This window comes from Thalassophryne amazonica, chromosome 19 (assembly GCF_902500255.1).
Source record: "Thalassophryne amazonica chromosome 19, fThaAma1.1, whole genome shotgun sequence".
Classification (NCBI taxonomy): domain Eukaryota; kingdom Metazoa; phylum Chordata; class Actinopteri; order Batrachoidiformes; family Batrachoididae; genus Thalassophryne; species Thalassophryne amazonica.
In genome coordinates, this window is record NC_047121.1 from 1,356,364 (window position 1) to 1,380,657 (window position 24,294).

The 24,294-nt window shown below is 43.8% G+C and overlaps 1 protein-coding gene across 1 annotated transcript in view; it reads left to right on the forward strand.

Moving 5' to 3' along the window:
• The window catches only part of dicer1 (dicer 1, ribonuclease type III), a 154,189-nt gene that overhangs the window by 104,757 nt on the left and 25,138 nt on the right, over positions 1-24,294 (forward strand). The window contains exons 22-25 of the mRNA XM_034195024.1: positions 6,696-6,848; positions 19,348-19,983; positions 20,119-20,374; positions 22,944-23,212. Of these exons, the coding sequence (XP_034050915.1) occupies positions 6,696-6,848; positions 19,348-19,983; positions 20,119-20,374; positions 22,944-23,212 (1,314 nt within the window). The remainder of the gene's footprint in view (positions 1-6,695; positions 6,849-19,347; positions 19,984-20,118; positions 20,375-22,943; positions 23,213-24,294) is intronic.

Genomic DNA, 24,294 nt, shown 5'->3' on the forward strand with positions numbered 1-24,294 from the left:
TTGTCTCCAGGCCGAAATGCCGGACTTTAGTGATAGGGGATTCTGTCACCCGCAAAGTCAGGTTACAGATGCCGGCTGACGTTAAATGTATTCCTGGGGCCAGAGCTCCCGACATTGCATCCCAGCTGACGCTGCAGAAGGGAAGACAGACTAAGGAACATGACATGAGATGTAGTCACATAGTTATTCACATCGGCACCAATGATGTCAGGATGAAGCACTCAGAGGTCACAAAAATGGACATAGAAAGGACTTGTGACCTTCCCAGAAAGATGTCGGCATCGATTAATAGTCTGTGGTCCCCTCCCCTCCTGGAGTACTGATGAGGCGTTTAGCAGGCTGACATCATTAAATAGGTGGCTGGCGCAAAACTGGCCTTTGTTCTGGGGCCGCTGTGGCTTGCTGATGCTGAACGGCCTCCACCCTACTGGGGAAGGCGCCGCCATCTTGTCTGCGAACATAGGTAGAGGTTTGAGACATTCCACGCTTCAGTGTCTCAAACCTGTACCTACTTCTAGGCATATTATATATGCTCCTCTGGAACAACCCCTAAATCCACAAGAGCTCAACTGTCAACCTCACTGAGGTCCTTAGTTTGGATCTCATTAACATAAGATCACTATCCTAAAAATCATTGTTGATTAATGATCTAATTATTGATCATCACTTAGATATGATTGGGTTATGTGAAACCTGGCTTAAACCTACAGCTGTCCTCCCCTTAAATGAGGCCTGCCCACCAGCATACACATTTAGTCACGTCCCTCGTGATGTGAAGCAAGGCGGGGTGTTGCTCTTATTTATAAATCTAGGTTTAGCTTATTAGCTGTTGGGGGTCACAAATATAACTCGTTTGAGCATCTGATTCTCCACTCTGCTCAGGATATTATGCACTGCCAAGGTCAGAAGAATAAAATCAGCCGTACTGCTTTGTCACTGTATATAGGCCTCCTGGCTCATAGTTTGAATTCTTAGATGGAAACACGAAAACCTGTGTCAGGCCCCATGAACCAGGTACCTCTGGTGCCCTCTTTTGGCTGCCCTGGATCTGTTCCATCATTCTGCCCTTCAGTACGTTTGTAAAATAAAAATAGGACTCTATCATTCTGGGAGGGGGATTGGTCCGTGCCATCAGTCTCATAGCCGTCATTATTAACTACCAATACTTCATTAATTTGCTGTCAAATGTCAAGATAATACTAGTATTATGTTGCATAACGAGACAATGACATAACAGCACAAAAACATTTTAATAACACTAACCCAAATCAGTATCGGATCAGATCGAATCGAAATAATCAATTCTGAATCTTAAGAATCGGATTTGAATTGATTCTTGAAATTTGAAGAATTTTGAAATTTGAATACCCATCTCTGTCTAATACTACAGAAAGTATCAAATCCAGGTTTGCGTGTGTTTGTAGAGCTGCCACGATTAGTTTGATCATGTCCTCATGGTGTAATTACTGGTGAGTGAGCGGCGCTGTCGGACTCCTGCTCCACGCCGCTCACTCACCAGACATGGTGAGTTCATTTTCAGCTGCACTTAGAATGAAATGTGGTGAAAAATCAACATGTTTGACTGATGTTCCTGCAGCAGCGTCTGGCTGATCGACTCTTTTAGGATAAATGAACTCCATTCCCCAGTCGTGCACGTTCATCTTCATCTGTCTCTGTGGTGTCACAGTGAACAGACACACACAGCGCTGTCTCTCTCTCTCTCTATGTCTGTCTCTCTCTCTGTCTGTCTCTCTTTCTTTCTCTCTCTTTCATATTTTGTCTGTCCAACGCTAACCTTTTTAACCTTGTAAACATTATTTTTGAGCTTTGTGAAACATCAAATGGCATGAAATGGAACAAAATAAGCACATATGACATTTGCATGGTATTTAACTTAAATTGTTGTTAGTTGTCACTCTTTCCGCAGCATTTTCAGATGGTTTGAGTGTTTGAATTCAGATGTGTTTTGAAGCGGTGCCGTGTTTCGTAGGTAGGATGAAATGTTAGGACACCGACCTGATTTTGTTCTTGTCCACGTGGTAAAGACACAATAACATTATGCTAACTGATGACATCATCAAAAACAAGTTGAAACATTTATGTCTGGAGGAAAAGGACGAGCTCAGGGATTATTCCTCGGACTACACCGGTAAGCTGAATGAATCTGGTGTCACAACCACATGAAATATGCTTCATGTGGAAAACACTCCCTCCATCACCACGGCAGCACGGTGAAAATCAAAGTTGACTGAAAGTGCACAGTCCACGCACTTGTACAAAGAACTGACCATTCCACAGAGAAGGCCATCAGTGGTCAGTTCTTTGTAAAACTTAATAGATTCTTGAAAAAAATGTCATTTCCTGAAATTCTTCTCTTCATGAAGTGATGTTTTCTCTGTTGATTCTGGGTTTTTGCTGAAAGATGGATGGTTTGTTTTCTGTGTGTTGACACGGTGCTTGAGAAGCCGCTCGCCCACTCGCTCTCTTAATGTGAGCGGATTTTACTGTGAATGACTTACATTGAAACAGTTACATTCTGACCCAAGTAGTTCAGGTGACGTGTTTGTTCAATATCTTAGCTCAGTTGAAGCTGTTTGATTCTCACTGATACATGATGAAGCAGCACTGACATGCAGCGTTAAAATGGGTTATTTTACCTCTTGAATCATCTTGAACCTCACTCTTTTGAATTGACAGTTATGAAGGACAAAGTTATTTTACCGTTGATTATCAGTTCAAATAAGTTTGATTGTTCAGCCAGTTTTCTGAGCAGTTTCAGATTTTGTAGAATCATGTCGTCACTGTGGTTTGACGTCTGTCATGAATGGAAAGTTGTGATGAAACAAGTTTTTTTCTGCTTCCTTGATCCTCACTCTGTCCAAATATGGGAAATGATAAACATTTTGTGAGCAAAAAATGGGCTTTTTGTTTTATCCATTCTTAAACCTGTGCTCAAAATGCACCATTTGGTACCTCATTTTCAAAACTTTTTCCAGGGGAGCCCCCCCCCCCCCAGACCCCCACCTGCGACTGCTGTACTCAGTGTTTACACAGCGTTTAACATTTCAGCCATCAGACGTAGAGACTGTCCACGGGGAAGGACACGATGGACACGAGGGATAGAGGAGGGTCCCGGACACAGAAAACCATTTGAACCGTGGTAGAGCATGTTTGTTGTGATGATGTCATCAGAGGCGTGTTTTCTGTCACAAACATCATCCTCTCATGTAATTAATTCTGTTTCTAAACACGGCTCACGTCCATTTGGTTTAGCGCCTTCCGAAGGACTTAGTGAGTCAGTACTGCATGTCATGACTTAAATTACTAACACGACACAACAAATCATTTAAATATCACTTTAACAGTATTTTAATGAACGATCGCTGCATATTGTTCGTTAGAGGGTTTTTAAGGTAACAATGCAGCCCAATGTCCAAACAAATAAAAACAAAAATCAATCCAAACCTTTTACAGTTTCCCGCCACGGTCAGGCTGAGCTTCCACATCGAACGCCTCGAAGCATCCCACATCATTTTGTCCAGTATTACATATCATACAGCTGATGACAGCGCTGTGCTTCAGATGGTAACAACGGTAACGGGCCACGCACATTACATCACTTCCTGGATCCCTTAATTCTCTGATATCCAACAGAATAGAAAACCAGAATTCAAGAATGGACAGAAGGTGTGTCTCAGGATGATGACAGAACTCTTTGTCAGTGCTGTAAATTGGTGATCGCACACCTGAAACCCTGTTCAGGGATGTTTGAAAGACCTGTTTCTGAACATTGTCCCAGAGTCCACATCATGGTGTGCAAAGTGTCCCTCATTGCATCACTCGCAATGTTCAAAGAAATGAATACAAACATTCCGCTTTATTTGCCCCTTCTGGTGTTGAAACATAGTAAAGCACCAGTACCAGTCAGTGTGGGGACTGTATGCATGAACATGTACACAGTTTTTATCAGTTACAGACCTGTTGGGCACTTCATTGCAGAGGAGACCCACTGTATTTATTCAGGTAAGAAACAAGTACGTAGAGGAGCAGAGTTGTCGGCGGGATCATCAAACAACGGGTAGGCAGAGGAGCAGGTGGGATCATCAAACAACGGGTACGCAGAGGAGTGGGCGGGATCATCAAACAACGGGTACGTAGAGGAGCAGAGGAGCGGGCGGGATCATCAAACAACAGGTATGTAAGAGCAGCAGAGGAGCGGGCAGGATCATCAGGCAACAGGTATGTAGAGCAGCAGAGGAGCGGGCAGGATCATCAGGCAACAGGTACGCAGAGGAGCGGGCGGGATCATCAAGCAACAGGTATGTAAGAGCAGCAGAGGAGCGGGCGGAACCATCAAGCAACAGGTATGTAGAGCAGCAGAGGAGCGGGCAGGATCATCAGGCAACAGGTACGCAGAGGAGCGGGCGGGATCATCAAGCAACAGGTATGTAGAGCAGCAGAGGAGCGGGCAGGATCATCAGGCAACAGGTACGCAGAGGAGCGGGCGGGATCATCAAGCAACAGGTATGTAGAGCAGCAGAGGAGCGGGCAGGATCATCAGGCAACAGGTACGCAGAGGAGCGGGCGGGATCATCAAACAACAGGTATGTAAGAGCAGCAGAGGAGCGGGCGGAACCATCAAGCAACAGGTATGTAGAGCAGCAGAGGAGCGGGCAGGATCATCAGGCAACAGGTACGCAGAGGAGCGGGCGGGATCATCAAGCAACAGCTACGCAGAGGAGCGGGCGGGATCATCAAACAACGGGTACGCAGAGTTGCGGGCGGGATCATCAAACAACAGGTACGTAGAGCAGCAGAGGGGCGGGCGGGATCATCACACCAAGTACGTAGAGGAGCAGCAGAGGAGTCGGCGGGATCATCACACCAAGTACGTAGAGGAGCAGCAGAGGAGTCTGCGGGATCATCACACCAAGTACGTAGAGGAGCAGCAGAGGAGTCTGCGGGATCATCACACCAAGTACGTAGAGGAGCAGCAGAGGAGTCGGTGGGATCATCACACCAAGTACGTAGAGGAGCAACAGAGGAGTCGGCGGGATCATCACACAACAGGTACGTAGAGGAGCAGCAGAGGAGTCTGCGGGATCATCACACCAAGTACGTAGAGGAGCAGCAGAGGAGTCGGTGGGATCATCACACCAAGTACGTAGAGGAGCAACAGAGGAGTCGGCGGGATCATCACACAACAGGTACGTAGAGGAGCAGCAGAGGAGTCGGCGGGATCATCACACAACAGGTACATAGAGCAGCAGAGGAGTTGGCGGGATCATCACACAACAGGTACATAGAGCAGCAGAGGAGTCAGCGGGATCATTAGACACCAAGTATGTAGAGGAGCGGAGATGATCATCAAGCAACAAGTACATGGAGGGGCAGAGTAGCGAGCAGGATCAGCTCCATTTCCTAATAAAATGAAATAAAAAGCATAGTAACATACTATGCCAGTATGCTAGCCATACGAAAGGGAAAATAAGTGCGTCTTAAGTCTGGACTTGAAAGTCTCTACAAAATCTGACTGTTTTATTGAAGCACGGAGATCATTCCACAGAACAGGGGCACGATAAGAGAAAGCTCTTGTGACACAGAGACACAGACTTCTTATTCACCCTAAGGGACACAAAGTAGTCCTGCACCCTGAGAACGCAGAGCCTGGGCCGGTACGTAGGGTTTAATTAGGTCAGCTAAGTAGGGAGGTGCCAGTCTGTGAACAATTTTATAGACTAGAAGCAGAACCTTAAAATCTGATCTCACAGGGACAGGGTGTAAATGGGTGTAATGTGGTCAAACTTTCTGCTTCATGTCAAAAGTCTGTCTGCAGCATTTTGAACCAGTTGGAGAGCCCTAATGCTAGACTGTGGTAAACCAGAAAATAGAACATTGCAGTAGGCCAATCTAGAAGAGACAAACGCATGGATCACCGTGCAGTCCACAAAAATACACCAGAAGATGTTCTTGTTTCTTCTTTCAAGTTTGTTGGCGGATTGCAACCCAACATGGTGCATTACCTCCACCTACTGTGGTGGTCTTCATGAACCAAGACTTTGTTGAAAAGTGTTTTTTCTTAAAAAATATGTTTGTCAACCGATTTGTTTGTAAAGAGAGTTGTTCTAAAACGGAGGTTCCACTATATTTGTATTTGATCTGTGCCAGTAGCAGCAGACGGGACCTAAACTGTCAAAATGATGGTGATCATCCACTCATGTCCATTCATGTCCATGCGGCGTGGCCACGGATACATTTATATTTCAGCAGCTGTGGTGTGCTGATTAATCATTAAACCTGTGATTTAGATCTGACTCAGGTTCTGTGTTTAATAATTTAACGGTCCTTCTGGAACAATGGTTCACCATCATGTTTCACAGCACGGTATATATTTATTTAATTTATGATGAAGTACATGTGTGAAACTCCAAACTGTTTTTACCACATGGACTCCAAGAAACTCTAAATTTCCAAACCCTGGTCTTACATCATAAATTGACTGTTAAATGCAGTTGTTGGCTCGGTGCACCACTGAGCATGTGGTAAGCGTCCAGTTTGTGTGTGTATGTTACAGCAGCGCTCGTCTTCCTCACATCAGCTGCGCGTTGATGTGACTCATAACCACACGGAAAAACAACTCTGCGTGCTCCTCCGTCGTGCTGAGGCGGTTGCTGATGATATTGTCCTCTGTCCAGGTCAGTAACTGCAACCTGTACCGTCTGGGAAAGAAGAAGGGTCTCCCCAGCAGGATGGTGGTGTCCATCTTTGACCCCCCTGTCAACTGGCTGCCTCCAGGTTATGTGGTCAACCAGGACAAGAGCAGCATAGACCAGCTGGACTTGGACCAGGTCAGCAGACTGCTCTCTGTTTCTCATCTCCTAATGTCTTGCACGTGTCCTTCACTGTGTGGCCAGCAGAGGGCAGTGTCCTCCTGTCCAGAGAACACCGTTCTGGTTTGTACTTTGGTTTTACTGTTTGACAGGATGTTAGTTTTGCCAGCATTTATTTAGAAGAGAAAACCTTTGACCTGTCTGATTAAAATTACTGAGCTCAGTTTAGCAGAATGTGGAAAGAATCCAACACGACTTCATCATCAACCACAGTGATGGACAACAAAAATGACAGCATTTCTACACCTTGTGCATGCATTCTTCACATCACTAACACACACACGGCGCTTGTCAGAGTCTGGGTGGTTTACTCGCTGCCTCAGCGGGTTCATATGTATTGTATGCCAAGTCATTTTGTCCCTTCACAAAAAAAAAAAAAAAAAAAATCGAACTTATGAATCCTGAAATTCAGGACTCGAGTCACACTTGAGTCCGCATCCTGTACTCAGATTTTTACACGCTGTCTGCACTCTAAGACTGAGATCAGATGAGATTTATTGTCAGTCATTACATGGTGCAACAACAACAAAATTACGTTTACACTCCAATTACCTCAAACAAAATACAGCAATTAATCCACAATTATTACTAGTTGAACGTAATAATGGCACACATCAGAATTAAAGACAACACATATACATTTGACATTATTAATGTGCATTAAACTTGAAGCAGTCTGTCATCCGAATTGAGGCAGAGTGGGTGAAGGCTGCAGCAAGAGGGGCCCACGCTGCCCAGCTTGGGGAGTTGAAGGCTGCAGCAGTAAAAACTGCACTGCCTTCAGGGTGGCAGGGAGGAAGCCAGGGTGAGGGGAGTGGAGACACGTGTCATGTGCAGATGAGTTAAGTATGTGTCAGTTTCTGTCCGTGTGCATAAAGTTTGACGTTGCTTGGCAGCTGGGGTGGGCGGTAGATAGATGAGATAGGGGGCACCTTATTCCTTCACCAAGGCCGTAGATCCTTCTGGGGGAAGAGCAGGGCATTTGCCCTTCACAAGCCGATAAGGCTGCCGTGTTGATGTTAGGCGGAGAGATACAGAATTGCATTTACTGCACTTCTGACCATCTAGAGTCCAAATTTATGAAAAATATTCTCCGGTCCTCAGCGGGACATTCCTTTGCAGTGCAGCGATATGCTCCAAGATGGTATCCATTTTTGCATTCGAGTTCAAGTGTTCATGCAGTCTGAGATTACACAGTATTTCCCAACTCATTATTTATGACGGACAGATGAGGGTAGGGCAGTCACAATTATTACAGTATTCGCAGTATTCGCCAATCGCGATTATTTATCATATTCTCAAATATTTTTCATAATCACGATTACAATGAATTACTTATTTTATCCACAAAGTTCAATCAATCAATCAATTTTTTTATATAGCGCCAAATCACAACAAACAGTTGCCCCAAGGCGCTTTATATTGTAAGGCAAGGCCATACAATAATTATGTAAAACCCCAACGGTCAAAACGATCCCCTGTGAGCAAGCACTTGGCTACAGTGGGAAGGAAAAACTCCCTTTTAACAGGAAGAAACCTCCAGCAGAACCAGGCTCAGGGAGGGGCAGTCTTCTGCTGGGACTGGTTGGGGCTGAGGGAGAGAACCAGGAAAAAGACATGCTGTGGAGGGGAGCAGAGATCGATCACTAATGATTAAATGCAAAGTGGTGCATACAGAGCAAAAAGAGAAAGAAACAGTGCATCATGGGAACCCCCCAGCAGTCTACGTCTATAGCAGCATAACTAAGGGATGGTTCAGGGTCACCTGATCCAGCCCTAACTATAAGCTTTAGCAAAAAGGAAAGTTTTAAGCCTAATCTTAAAAGTAGAGAGGGTGTCTGTCTCCCTGATCTGAATTGGGAGCTGGTTCCACAGGAGAGGAGCCTGAAAGCTGAAGGCTCTGCCTCCCATTCTACTCTTACAAACCCTAGGAACTACAAGTAAGCCTGCAGTCTGAGAGCGAAGCGCTCTATTGGGGTGATATGGTACTACGAGGTCCCTAAGATAAGATGGGACCTGATTATTCAAAACCTTATAAGTAAGAAGAAGAATTTTAAATTCTATTCTAGAATTAACAGGAAGCCAATGAAGAGAGGCCAATATGGGTGAGATATGCTCTCTCCTTCTAGTCCCCGTCAGTACTCTAGCTGCAGCATTTTGAATTAACTGAAGGCTTTTTAGGGAACTTTTAGGACAACCTGATAATAATGAATTACAATAGTCCAGCCAAGAGGAAATAAATGCATGAATTAGTTTTTCAGCATCACTCTGAGACAAGACCTTTCTAATTTTAGAGATATTGCGTAAATGCAAAAAAGCAGTCCTACATATTTGTTTAATATGCGCTTTGAATGACATATCCTGATCAAAAATGACTCCAAGATTTCTCACAGTATTAATAGAGGTCAGGGTAATGCCATCCACAGTAAGGATCTGGTTAGACACCATGATTCTAAGATTTGTGGGGCCAAGTACAATAACTTCAGTTTTATCTGAGTTTAAAAGCAGGAAATTAGAGGTCATCCATGTCTTTATGTCTGTAAGACAATCCTGCAGTTTAGCTAATTGGTGTGTGTCCTCTTGCTTCATGGATAGATAAATCTGGGTATCATCTGCGTAACAATGAAAATTTAAGCAATACCGTCTAATAATACTGCCTAAGGGAAGCATGTATAAAGTGAATAAAATTGGTCCTAGCACAGAACCTTGTGGAACTCCATAATTAACTTTAGTCTGTGAAGAAGATTCCCCATTTACATGAACAAATTGTAATCTATTAGACAAATATGATTCAAACCACCGCAGCGCAGTGCCTTTAATACCTATGGCATGCTCTAAAACCTGACTGAAACTCTTCAAATAGACCATTCCTCTGCAGATGATCAGTTAGCTGTTTTACAACTACCCTTTCAAGAATTTTTGAGAGAAAAGGAAGGTTGGAGATTGGCCTATAATTAGCTAAGATAGCTGGGTCAAGTGATGGCTTTTTAAGTAATGGTTTAATTACTGCCACCTTAAAAGCCTGTGGTACATAGCCAACTAACAAAGATAGATTGATCATATTTAAGATCGAAGCATTAAATAATGGTAGGGTTTCCTTGAGCAGCCTGCTAGGAATGGGGTCTAATAAACATGTTGATGGTTTGGATGAAGTAACTAATGAAAATAACTCAGACAGAACAATCGGAGAGAAAGAGTCTAACCAAATACCGGCATCACTGAAAGCAGCCAAAGATAACGATACGTCTTTGGGATGGTTATGAGTAATTTTTTCTCTAATAGTTAAAATTTTGTTAGCAAAGAAAGTCATGAAGTCATTACTAGTTAAAGTTAATGGAATACTCAGCTCAATAGAGCTCTGACTCTTTGTCAGCCTGGCTACAGTGCTGAAAAGAAACCTGGGGTTGTTCTTATTTTCTTCAATTAGTGATGAGTAGAAAGATGTCCTAGCTTTACGGAGGGCTTTTTTATAGAGCGACAGACTCTTTTTCCAGGCTAAGTGAAGATCTTCTAAGTTAGTGAGACGCCATTTCCTCTCCAACTTACGGGTTATCTGCTTTAAGCTACGAGTTTGTGAGTTATACCACGGAGTCAGGCACTTCTGATTTAAAGCTCTCTTTTTTAGAGGAGCTACAGCATCCAAAGTTGTCTTCAATGAGGATGTAAAACTATTGACGAGATACTCTATCTCACTTACAGAGTTTAGGTAGCTACTCTGCACTGTGTTGGTATATGGCATTAGAGAACATAAAGAAGGAATCATATCCTTAAACGTAGTTACAGCGCTTTCTGAAAGACTTCTAGTGTAATGAAACTTATTCCCCACTGCTGGGTAGTCCATCAGAGTAAATGTAAATGTTATTAAGAAATGATCAGACAGAAGGGAGTTTTCAGGGAATACTGTTAAGTCTTCTATTTCCATACCATAAGTCAGAACAAGATCTAAGATATGATTAAAGTGGTGGGTGGACTCATTTACTTTTTGAGCAAAGCCAATAGAGTCTAATAATAGATTAAATGCAGTGTTGAGGCTGTCATTCTCAGCATCTGTGTGGATGTTAAAATCGCCCACAATAATTATCTTATCTGAGCTAAGCACTAAGTCAGACAAAAGGTCTGAAAATTCACAGAGAAACTCACAGTAACGACCAGGTGGACGATAGATAATAACAAATAAAACTGGTTTTTGGGACTTCCAATTTGGATGGACAAGACTAAGAGACAAGCTTTCAAATGAATTAAAGCTCTGTCTAGGTTTTTGATTAATTAATAAGCTGGAATGGAAGATTGCTGCTAATCCTCCGCCCCGGGACGTGCTACGAGCATTCTGACAGTTAATGTGACTCGGGGGTGTTGACTCATTTAAACTAACATATTCATCCTGCTGTAACCAGGTTTCTGTAAGGCAGAATAAATCAATATGTTGATCAATTATTATATCATTTACCAACAGGGACTTAGAAGAGAGAGACCTAATGTTTAATAGACCACATTTAACTGTTTTAGTCTGTGGTGCAGTTGAAGGTGCTATATTATTTTTTCTTTTTGAATTTTTATGCTTAAATAGATTTTTGCTGGTTATTGGTGGTCTGGGAGCAGGCACCGTCTCTACGGGGATGGGGTAATGAGGGGATGGCAGGGGGAGAGAAGCTGCAGAGAGGTGTGTAAGACTACAACTCTGCTTCCTGGTCCCAACCCTGGATAGTCACTGTTTGGAGGATTTAAGAAAATTGGCCAGATTTCTAGAAATGAGAGCTGCTCCATCCAAAGTGGGATGGATGCCGTCTCTCCTAACAAGACCAGGTTTTCCCCAGAAGCTTTGCCAATTATCTATGAAGCCCACCTCATTTTTTGGACACCACTCAGACAGCCAGCAATTCAAGGAGAACATGCGGCTAAACATGTCACTCCCAGTCCGATTGGGGAGGGGCCCAGAGAAAACTACAGAGTCCGACATTGTTTTTGCAAAATTACACACCGATTTAATGTTAATTTTAGTGACCTCCGATTGGCGTAACCGGGTGTCATTACTGCCGACGTGAATTACAATCTTACCAAATTTACGCTTAGCCTTAGCCAGCAGTTTCAAATTTCCTTCAATGTCGCCTGCTCTGGTCCCCGGAAGACAATTGACTATGGTTGCTGGTGTCGCTAACTTCACATTTCGCAAAACAGAGTCGCCAATAACCAGAGTTTGATCCTCGGCGGGTGTGTCGTCGAGTGGGGAAAAACGGTTAGAGATGTGAACGGGTTGGCGGTGTACACAGGGCTTCTGTTTAGAACTACGCTTCCTCCTCACAGTCACCCAGTCAGCCTGCTTTCTCGGCTGCTCAGGATCTGCCAGGGGGTAACTAACGGCGGCTAAGCTACCTTGGTCCGCACCGACTACAGGGGCCTGGCTAGCTGTAGAATTTTCCACGGTGCGGAGCCGAGTCTCCAATTCGCCCAGCCTGGCCTCCAAAGCTATGAATAAGCTACACTTATTACAAGTACCGTTACTGCTAAAGGAGGTCGAGGAATAACTAAACATTTCACACCCAGAGCAGAAAAGTGCGGGAGAGACAGGAGAAGCCGCCATGCTAAATCGGCTAAGAGCTAGTAGCTACGCTAAGCTAGCGGATTCCTAAAAACACGCAAAGTGAATAATGTGTAAATAATTTAGAGGTGATTCAGCAGAAGGAGTGCTTTAGTTAAGGCACGTAAAGATTACACTGGGAAACAAATCGTAATCTAGATAACTAGATCAATCTAACTGCGCAGATTAAACAGCTAACAGATACAGAAAAACACCGCTGTGCTCCGGAACAGGAAGTGATACAATACCGCAGTGAGAGCCAACCACCAGTAGAGGCAATGACCAATTTCAAGAAGCAAGTTGCATAAAACAACTCAGAATCTGATGTCAGCGTGTTGCAGCAGCAGTCGCACGCAGCTCGCTGTCACTCACTCCGTTTCCCTCTCGTCTTGGTCGGATGGTTAGCGAGGCTCGGATAATAACATGGAGTGTGAGGAGGTTCTGGTTCCAAAACCATGTACCACGACACCGCTGTGGATGCATTTCAGTTTTGTCGGGCTGCCTCCGACTAGTCATGACTATGTCGATGATTAAAATTGTTAACAACTAATTTTAGTAGTCGATGAGTCATTTATTTTATTTAAGTCTTTGATTTTCTCTCAATTCATAGTTTTAGGCAGCGAGCCGTCCTGCCGTCATTTGGATGTTCAAATTTTGGATAAGAAGGCCGATTAAAACAGCAGCCGTCTTGTTCAAAGCCGTTTAAAATGCGGTTTACTGAAGGAGGTGTGTGTGTGTGCGCGTGCACCCGCGGAGTAAACTCACTGCAGACTGCAAGGGAGGAAGATTCCTGAACGGAGGCACGAGATGTTACGTTCTGCTGTGAACCATCACGTGAGACAGTGAGTGCGGAGCAGAGAGAGAAGATTTTAACCCGAGTGAACATGTTAAAACCGTGGAGCTGCCTTCACTCTGTACTTTCTCTACACGTGCGGTTCTGATGGCACCATCCTGTTCACAACATGTGCGCTTCGTATACTGAATTTATGAGATCATGAGATGAAATAAACGGTCAAACATCCTTAAAAAATGAGAATATATAAATGAACTGAGCAAAAATTACGCATACACGGGTTAAAAAACCCGCTGTGGAGAAGCTGTGCAGTGATGCCTTACCTCTACTGGTGGTTGGCTCTCACTGCGGTATTGTATCACTTCCTGTTCCGGAGCACAGCGGTGTTTTGCTGTATCTGTTAGCCGTTTAATCTGCGCAGTTAGATTGATCTAGTTACCTAGATAATGATTTGTTTCACAGTGTAATCTTCACGTGCCTTAACTAAAGCACTCCCTCTGCTGAATCACCTCTAAATTATTTACACATTACTCACTTTGTGTGTTTTTAGGAATCCGCTAGATTAGCGCAGCTACTAGCTCTTAGCCGGTTTAGCATGGCGGCTTCTCCTGTCTCTCCCGCACTTTTCTGCTCTGGGTGTGAAATGTTAAGTTATTCCTCGGCCTCCTTTAGCAGTAATGGTACTTGTAATAAGTGTAGCTTATTCATAGCTTTGGAGGCCAGGCTGGGCGAATTGGAGACTCGGCTCCGCACCGTGGAAAATTCTACAGCTAGCCAGGCCCCTGTAGTCGGTGCGGACCAAGGTAGCTTAGCCGCCGTTAGTTTCCCTCTGGCAGATCCCGAGCAGCCGGGAAAGCAGGCCGACTGGGTGACTGTGAGGAGGAAGCGTAGTTCTAAACAGAAGCCCCGTGTACACCGCCAACCCGTTCACATTTCTGTTTTTCCCCACTCTGCGACACACCCACCGAGGATCAAACTCTGGTTATTGGTGACTCTGTTTTGAGAAATGTGACGTTAGCGACACCAGCAACCATAGTCAATTGTCTTCCGGGGGCCAGAGCAGGCGACATTGAAGGAAATTTGAAACTGCTGGCAAAGGCTAAGCGTAAATTTGGTAAGATTGTAATTCACGTCGGCAGTAATGACACCCGGTTACGCCAACCGGAGGTCACTAAAATTAACATTGAATCGGTGTGTAACTTTGCAAAAACAATGTCGGACTCTGTAGTGTTCTCTGGGCCCCTCCCCAATCGGACCGGGAGTGACATGTTTAGCCGCATGCTCTCCTTGAATTGCTGGCTGTCTGAGTGGTGTCCAAAAAATGAGGTGGGCTTCATAGATAATTGGCAAAGCTTCTGGGGAAAACCTGGTCTTGTTAGGAGAGATGGCATCCATCCCACTTTGGATGGAGCAGCTCTCATTTCTAGAAATCTGGCCAATTTTCTTAAATCCTCCAAACCGTGACTATCCAGGGTTGGGACCAGGAAGCAGAGTTGTAGTCTTACACACCTCTCTGCAGCTTCTCTCCCCCTGCCATCCCCTCATTACCCCATCCCCGTAGAGACAGTGCCTGCTCCCAGACCACCAATAACCAGCAAAAATCTATTTAAGCATAAAAATTCAAAAAGAAAAAATAATATAGCACCTTCAACTGCACCACAGACTAAAACAGTTAAATGTGGTCTATTAAACATTAGGTCTCTCTCTTCTAAGTCCCTGTTGGTAAATGATATAATAATTGATCAACATATTGATTTATTCTGCCTTACAGAAACCTGGTTACAGCAGGATGAATATGTTAGTTTAAATGAGTCAACACCCCCGAGTCACACTAACTGTCAGAATGCTCGTAGCACGGGCCGAGGTGGAGGATTAGCAGCAATCTTCCATTCCAGCTTATTAATTAATCAAAAACCCAGACAGAGCTTTAATTCATTTGAAAGCTTGACTCTTAGTCTTGTCCATCCAAATTGGAAGTCCCAAAAAACAGTTTTATTTGTTGTTATCTATCGTCCACCTGGTCGTTACTGTGAGTTTCTCTGTGAATTTTCAGACCTTTTGTCTGACTTAGTGCTTAGCTCAGATAAGATAATTATAGTGGGCGATTTTAACATCCACACAGATGCTGAGAATGACAGCCTCAACACTGCATTTAATCTATTATTAGACTCAGTTGGCTTTGCTCAAAATGTAAATGAGTCCACCCACCACTTTAATCATATCTTAGATCTTGTTCTGACTTATGGTATGGAAATTGAAGACTTAACAGTATTCCCTGAAAACTCCCTTCTGTCTGATCATTTCTTAATAACATTTACATTTACTCTGATGGACTACCCAGCAGTGGGGAATAAGTTTCATTACACTAGAAGTCTTTCAGAAAGCGCTGTAACTAGGTTTAAGGATATGATTCCTTCTTTATGTTCTCTAATGCCATATACCAACACAGTGCAGAGTAGCTACCTAAACTCTGTAAGTGAGATAGAGTATCTCGTCAATAGTTTTACATCCTCATTGAAGACAACTTTGGATGCTGTAGCTCCTCTGAAAAAGAGAGCTTTAAATCAGAAGTGCCTGACTCCGTGGTATAACTCACAAACTCGCAGCTTAAAGCAGATAACCCGTAAGTTGGAGAGGAAATGGCGTCTCACTAATTTAGAAGATCTTCACTTAGCCTGGAAAAAGAGTCTGTTGCTCTATAAAAAGCCCTCCGTAAAGCTAGGACATCTTTCTACTCATCACTAATTGAAGAAAATAAGAACAACCCCAGGTTTCTTTTCAGCACTGTAGCCAGGCTGACAAAGAGTCAGAGCTCTATTGAGCCGAGTATTCCTTTAACGTTAACTAGTAATGACTTCATGACTTTCTTTGCTAATAAAATTTTAACTGTTAGAGAAAAAATTACTCATAACCATCCCAAAGACGTATCGTTATCTTTGGCTGCTTTCAGTGATGCCGGTATTTGGTTAGACTCTTTCTCTCAGATTGTTCTGTCTGAGTTATTTTCATTAGTTACTTCATCCAAACCATCAACATGTCTATTAGACCCCATTCCTATCAGGCTGCTCAAGGAAGCCCTACCATTATTTAATGCTTCAATCTTAAATATGATCAATCTAGCTTTATTAGTTGGCTATGTACCACAGGCTTTTAAGGTGGCAGTAATTAAACCATTACTTAAAAAGCCATCACTTGACCCAGCTATCTTAGCTAATTATAGGCCAATCTCCAACCTTCCTTTTCTCTCAAAAATTCTTGAAAGGGTAGTTGTAAAACAGCTAACTGATCATCTGCAGAGGAATGGTCTATTTGAAGAGTTTCAGTCAGGTTTTAGAATTCATCATAGTACAGAAACAGCATTAGTGAAGGTTACAAATGATCTTCTTATGGCCTCAGACAGTGGATTCATCTCTGTGCTTGTTCTGTTAGACCTCAGTGCTGCTTTTGATACTGTTGACCATAAAATTTTATTACAGAGATTAGAGCATGACATAGGTAGTAAAGGCACTGCGGTGGTTTGAATCATATTTATCTAATAGATTACAGTTTGTTCATGTAAATGGGGAATCTTCTTCACAGACTAAGGTTAATTATGGAGTTCCACAAGGTTCTGTGCTAGGACCAATTTTATTCACTTTATACATGCTTCCCTTAGGCAGTATTATTAGACAGCATTGCTTAAATTTTCATTGTTACGCAGATGATGCCCAGCTTTATCTATCCATGAAGCCAGAGGACACACACCAGTTAGCTAAACTGCAGGATTGTCTTACAGACATAAAGACATGGATGACCTCTAATTTCCTGCTTTTAAACTCAGATAAAACTGAAGTTATTGTACTTGGCCCCACAAATCTTAGAAACATGGTGTCTAACCAGATCCTTACTCTGGATGGCATTACCCTGACCTCTAGTAATACTGTGAGAAATCTTGGTGTCATTTTTGATCAGGATATGTCATTCAAAGTGCATATTAAACAAATATGTAGGACTGCTTTTTTGCATTTACGCAATATCTCTAAAATTAGAAAGGTCTTGTCTCAGAGTGAGACAGAGTGAAAAACTAATTCATGCATTTATTTCCTCTAGGCTGGACTATTGTAATTCATTATTATCAGGTTGTCCTAAAAGTTCCCTGAAAAGCCTTCAGTTAATTCAAAATGCTGCAGCTAGAGTACTGACAGGGACTAGAAGGAGAGAGCATATTCAATCAATTCAATCAATTTTTTTATATAGCGCCAAATCACAACAAACAGTTGCCCCAAGACGCTTTAAATTGTAAGGCAAGGCCATACAATAATCATGTAAAACCCCAACGGTCAAAACGACCCCCTGTGAGCAAGCACTTGGCTACAGTGGGAAGGAAAAACTCCCTTTTAACAGGAAGAAACCTCCAGCAGAACCAGGCTCAGGGAGGGGCAGTCTTCTGCTGGGACTGGTTGGGGCTGAGGGAGAGAACCAGGAAAAAGACATGCTGTGGAGGGGAGCAGAGATCGATCACTAATGATTAAATGCAGAGTGGTGCATACAGAGCCAAAAGAGAAAGAAACACTCAGTGCATCATGGGAACCCCCCAGCAGTCTAAGTCTATAGCAGAATAACTAAGGGATGGTTCAGGGTCCAGGTGTTTTTCCTTCTGTATAAGAGTTTGGTGTTTTCTCCACAAAGTTTTAAAACACAATAAAATGTTCACACTTTTCTTTATAGCAGTTCTGTAATTTCAGAAATTCTACAGAAACAACCACAAATCAGAAAAAATTGGGACTATATGTAAAATGACGATAAAAATGTTGCACTATTCCCAGTTTCGTCACTCACACAAGCCAAACGTTCTTCCAGACTTGTGTAATCATACTACGATAGTAGAATATAAAGAAGGGAAAAAAAGGGGAAAAAAATAGACAATACAATCGTCAATTGCAATTATTTGCCTGACAATTAATTGTCTCCAGAAATTCCTAATCATGACAGCCTTAGATGAGGGGGCAAGATTCTGGAAGCAGTCGTCTTGCTAATATTCCTGTGGATCAGGGCAGCGCACAAACCAATCGGCGCCAAACCTCCCACCATAAAAGCGAATAGAAATAAATCCTCCACGTCTTCCACAGAGAGTGGAGACAAGCATGACATGCGCCATTTCTCCCAGGCATCGCTGGGTAGGTTCCATCAGGGCACGCAGGGTCCCCCAGCCCTGATTTTCTTGTCGAAAAAATGGTGTCAATAACGTTGAGAGACCAGCTGATCAGTGCCATGGTTAATTCAAATCTTAATTTGAAGAATTCACAGTCTGGTGAAGCTGGGACTTTGAAGGTCAGAGCAGAGATAGAGAACAGAAAGGAGGAGAGGAGAGGGGATGAATGGGACTGACCTTGCTGGAGTCCCGAGCTGTAATGTCTGACACTCCAAACTGACCTTTGGGAGGTCCTGGGCTAACACTCCAGGGCAACAGTATGATAAAAAGTCACACATTTGTTTTGAATCACAATAACAGTGACAGTAGTCAAAGGCTCTGCTGATTGCTTTTAAGTGCTTGCACTGTATAGCCCCAACATATCTGAGTGAGCTCCTGCAGCCGTACACTCCACCTAGAGCTCTGAGGTCAGCTGATCAGCTCCTCCTGGCCGTCCCTAAAGCCAGACTTAAATCCAGAGGTGATAGAACCTTTTCTGTGGCAGCGCTCCGACTCTGGAATTGTCTTCCCCTGTCTGTCAGGTCCTCAGAGTCTGTAAGACAGTTCAAGTCTAGACTGAATACTCACCTCTTCTCCCTGGCTTTCAACACTAGCTAAGTGCTGTATGCCTTGGTTTGCTATTTTGTTCTGTATTTTTAGATTTATTATTCCTTTCTCCTTGTAAATATTTTACAGTTATTGTAATGCTGCTACTGTGAAGCACTTTGGTCAACTGCAGTTGTTTTTAAAGTTGTTATATAAATAAACCTGAATTGAACTTGAATTGAAAGGTGGACAGTAGTCAAAGGTGGACAGTAGTCAAAGGTGGACAGTAGTCAAAGGTGGACAGTTGTCAAAGGTGGACAGTAGTCTCTTTGCTGTAGTTGCTCATTTCTCTGCTAATGTGTTCGTTCTTCAGGCCAAAGTGGACCTTGTGAGCAACGGGCAGTCTGGGAATGACTGCGATGAGTATGATGATGATGGTGAGGATGTAGACGAGGATGGTGAGTTGATGTTGAAGGATGAGCCAAAGGATGAAGTCAACATGGAGGATGACCTTGAGTATTACAATGAGCACATCAAATTCATTGATAACATGCTGCTGGGATCCGGCGCGTTTGGTAAAAAGATCTCCCTCAGCGGATTTTCACCTTCTCTCACACCCACCTCTGGCTCCACCCCTGGTCAAGACTTACCTTATGAATGGAAAGTCCCCAGGAAGCCCCTTCATAACAACACAAACCACTATCCCTCAGACCAGGTACCCAGTGGGTCTTCAACTGAGGAATTTGACTACAGCTCCTGGGATGCCATGTGCTACCTGGACCCCAGCAAAGCTGGCGAGGACGATGACTTTGTGGTGGGTTTTTGGAATCCCTCAGAGGAGAGCTGTGGTGCAGAGCTGGGAAAGCAGACCATCTCCTATGATCTCCACACTGAGCAGTGCATCGCTGACAAGAGTATCGCTGACTGTGTGGAGGCTCTGCTCGGGTGCTACCTTACCAGCTGTGGAGAGAGAGCTGCCCAGATGTTCCTCTGCTCACTGGGTCTTAAGGTGAGCACCACCTGTTTGTGGTATGAAGGTTTCATCTTAACATGACAGCTATCTGTGAATGCGCTCTCTGAGCCTCACTCAGTGAAGAAGGAAGTGAACCGATTCTGACTGTGACTGCTTGGCTCATTGTAACAGGTGCTGCCATTGGAAAGAGGGAACCTAACAGAAGCAACTGGGGAAAACTGTCAGATCTCAGCCAATGACATGACCTACGGCTGGCTGAAGATCCCGCCCCGCTGCATGCTGGACCATCCAGACGCAGAGCGAACTCTCAATCACCTCATCTCCGGCTTTGAGAACTTTGAGAAAAAGATCAACTACACCTTCCAGAACAAGGCTTATCTGCTGCAAGCCTTCACCCACGCCTCCTACCATTACAACACCGTAACAGGTCAGATCCCCCACCCGCGCCTCCTACCATTACAACACCGTAACAGGTCAGATCCCCCACCCGCACCTCCTACCATTACAACACCGTAACAGGTCAGATCCCCCACCCGCTCCTCCTACCATTACAACACCGTAACAGGTCAGATCCCCCACCCGCGCCTCCTACCATTACAACACCGTAACAGGTCAGATCCCCCACCCGCTCCTCCTACCATTACAACACCGTAACAGGTCAGATCCCCCACCCGCTCCTCCTACCATTACAACACCGTAACAGGTCAGATCCCCCACCCGCGCCTCCTACCATTACAACACCGTAACAGGTCAGATCCCCCACCCGCTCCTCCTACCATTACAACACCGTAACAGGTCAGATCCCCCACCCGCGCCTCCTACCATTACAACACCGTAACAGGTCAGATCCCCCACCCGCGCCTCCTACCATAACAACACCATGTGTGTGCGTGTGTGTGTCTGCCTGTGTGTGTGTGTGTGTTAGATATGAGGTACATTTGGAGCTGAATGCTTCAAAGGTGTTAAGGGGCTTTCACACCAGAGGCATCAGCCGCGGCAGAGGTGTCACGAATCGGTCTAAAAAGGATTATTTTATCAGTGAGACGCGTCGCTTTACTGAGGTGGCAGAAGCATCGCGTCAAAAACTGAGCTAAAGCGACGCTTCTGCCAGTAGCGTGCATTGCTGCTTGTCAGCTGCCGCGGTCAAAGTTAAGCCCAATCCAACTTTCGCTGTTGTGCACTGTGACATAGCTTCGAGCTGTCCAATAGAAACGAGGCATCAGGCTAAAACATGGAAGACTGCAGTGCAGAAACCACTGATCTGTGTAAAACACTGTCTTATATACACATCAGTGGCAGAAACGTGTCACAGAACTGCTCATTTATACCATTTTTTTTTTACCTCAAAATGAATTTGATTACTGTTAAATAAAAGCTTACATTAGAACGCTTGTAATTAAAATAGTTAAAAAAAAATAAAAGATTCTTCAGAAACCTTTCTTCATCTGTACATTAAAAACCATAAATTACCTGTTATTTCAGATTAGATGATTTCTTGTTTAACATACTTGGACATTTATTTTTAGACCAATAAAATAGTATGGAAATATGTACATTTTTAAGTCTGGTAGATTATTCATATCTCATTTCAAACCAGAAAAACAGACAGTGTAAATACAAATGACTGCAGTGTGATTGTAAAGTAGGATTTCTTCTTTCTCGCCTTTAATGTTGTGATCAAGACAGAGTCATTTCTAAAATATGAATTTGACTAGTGATTGTGATTGTTTTAAAATTGTGTACAGTAGGGGCGGGGCTTCTACCTGTGCAAATGCCTTTTCACTGCACTTTGATTTCATGGACATTTTTAATGATCCATTCATTTAATGTTAAAATATAAAATGAAACTGTTTTTAAAAAAATAATAAAGTAGTTGCTGTTTAAAGAACCTTTTATTTAGAAGCAGGTGTTGGTTTGCTGGATTCTCAGGACCAGCTGAAGGTCTCTTCTGCAACTTTGACCTCTGGTGGAGTTTTTGAGGACACTTTTGTCCCATTTTGAAGAGCAGAGATGTTTTCTTCTGACTGGACATGATGGTGTTCAGCTCATCACTGGAGGTTTTTGAAGTGCGTCTGAATTTAGGTTGCCTGCACAGCAAATGTTCCTGATTACAATAAAAAAAAAAAAAATCTTAAAATATAAACACTAAACAGTTAGATATAAAAAATGGAAAAACCTCAGATAACGCCCCAAAATATCAATGTTATTTAAAGTTGAGCTTTTTGTGCTCTCGCAGGTAACAAAAAAAGCTTTAGCTTTATTTGGTAAAAATAGACTGAATCATTTACAACTTAGTGTTCACTCAGCTCAACTGTACTAAAAAGCTAAGCTAACGTTAGCCAAGCAACTTCAGCAGTACAATAAATGTCGCGTTTTATTTTTAAATTATTCTCACCTCCAGTAATCTGCAGAACTAAGCTCAGTTGGTCAAACTGGGTGTTTGTATGTATCCAAAAGTGAGGAATTTCAGATTGGGTCAGTCTGCTCCATCACCCCGGCTGCCTGCCTCGCTCTGCCCAGGGATGAAGCCTGAACTCCCGCCCCTCCGTGTGGGTCTGCCTGCTGTCGCGGTTCAATCAATACCCCACCAAGTTGCCTGTCCTCCCTCGGCTTGGCGTCACTCCAAAAAGTAGCTGAAAAAAAGCTTCTCCCAGCAGGGTGATGGGAGAATCATTCTGCTGTTTTTTTAAAGCTTTTCGTGGTTCTACAGATGCAAAACCAAGATGGCGATTGCTCAGCTTTTATCAGGTTGTGGAAACAGCCAGCATGTGATGTAGCAATCCCCCCCCCCTTTCCGCTTCCAAAACGACGCGTCTTGATGTCACTGATGCGTTTGGAGGCATTGATGCATCGGGCTGCCGCTTCCATTGTGAAAGGCCCATTAGTCAGGATTTTGAGCCTTTATGTTTCGTGGAAGTTAAGGTATCTTGACCCTTGATCCCTATCCATACCCCTATATCTGACTGCATTGCTCTGTTAATTGTTTCCTTTCTTAGATTGTTACCAGCGGCTGGAGTTCCTTGGAGATGCAATTCTAGACTACCTCATAACAAAGCACCTTTATGAAGACCCTCGGCAGCACTCACCTGGTGTGTTAACTGACCTGCGATCAGCGCTTGTCAACAACACCATCTTTGCCTCTTTGGCCGTCAAATATGACTACCACAAGTACTTCAAGGCCATCTCTCCTGAGCTTTTCCATGTTATTGATGACTTTGTCCAGTTTCAGCTGGAGAAGAACGAGATGCAGGGCATGGACTCTGAGGTGAGCTTCTTCCACTCCACTGGACTTCCACTGCTCAACAAAACATCTGCAGGAAAAATACAGTGTTTGTCATTTCAATCTGTTTCTGTTGTTAACTCATCGCCAAGTACAACGCTGCCTGACCGTTGTACCATCAGCTTCTTCTGTGATGAAAATGCACTCAGGTTTAATTTGCGTGGAAGTAGCTCTTCGTTCTCCTTCAGGTGGACAAAGTCAAAATGTGAACTCCAGTCATGTGGCTGCTTCTCTTCAGTCAAAGTTATCTCATGTTTGACTGTTTATAAGATCGGATTGAAGAAACCTGTTGCTGTTTCTCTGGGGTGGGGGGGGTAATGTAGAGTCACGCTGTCCGTCCGCCCGTCAGTGCAACGACTCCAAAAGTGTTTGTTGTATTTCAGTCAAGGATGTCCTGTTCTGATCGTCATCAAATTGCCACCTGATTAAGGTATTTTTTTTAATTAATTGTGATTGGATCAATTAAACACGCGTCACCAAATCAGTGCGTGTTCCGTCTGGCTCCGCCCCCATGCTTCCACCGCCTGTCCCAGTGTTGGTTCATCTGCGTGACTCACTCCAGTGTTTGTTCACACTCCAGCACCGTAGAAGATAAAACACTGATGTGCACCTCACCGTCATGCACGTGCACACTGGCTGTGCTGCACTCATGTGCTTTGCACTTGTGTTAGCGTCATTAGAAACAGGAAGGTGCGTTGTGATAATAAAGGAACTCTGTTAAACTGCTGACTCACTGACGGTCTGAAATCTGCAGAAAACATGCAACACAACATCTGTTCTCATCTGGAGCGTTTTCCCTTTTAATTGTGCCTCGGACAAACTGTGCTCACAGTGCGCTCCAACTCGGTGCACCACAACACTCTGCCTGTGTAAAACCCCATAGATATGTCTGCCCCCTGCTGGAGGCTTCGTGGCTGCTGGATTAATGAGGAGGAAAAGGAAGCAACTGTGTTCGTCTCACTCACACACATACACACACACAGACAGGCAGACAGATAAATACACAGACAGACACACGGACAGACAGACAGATAAACACATAGACAGACAGACAGACATACACACAC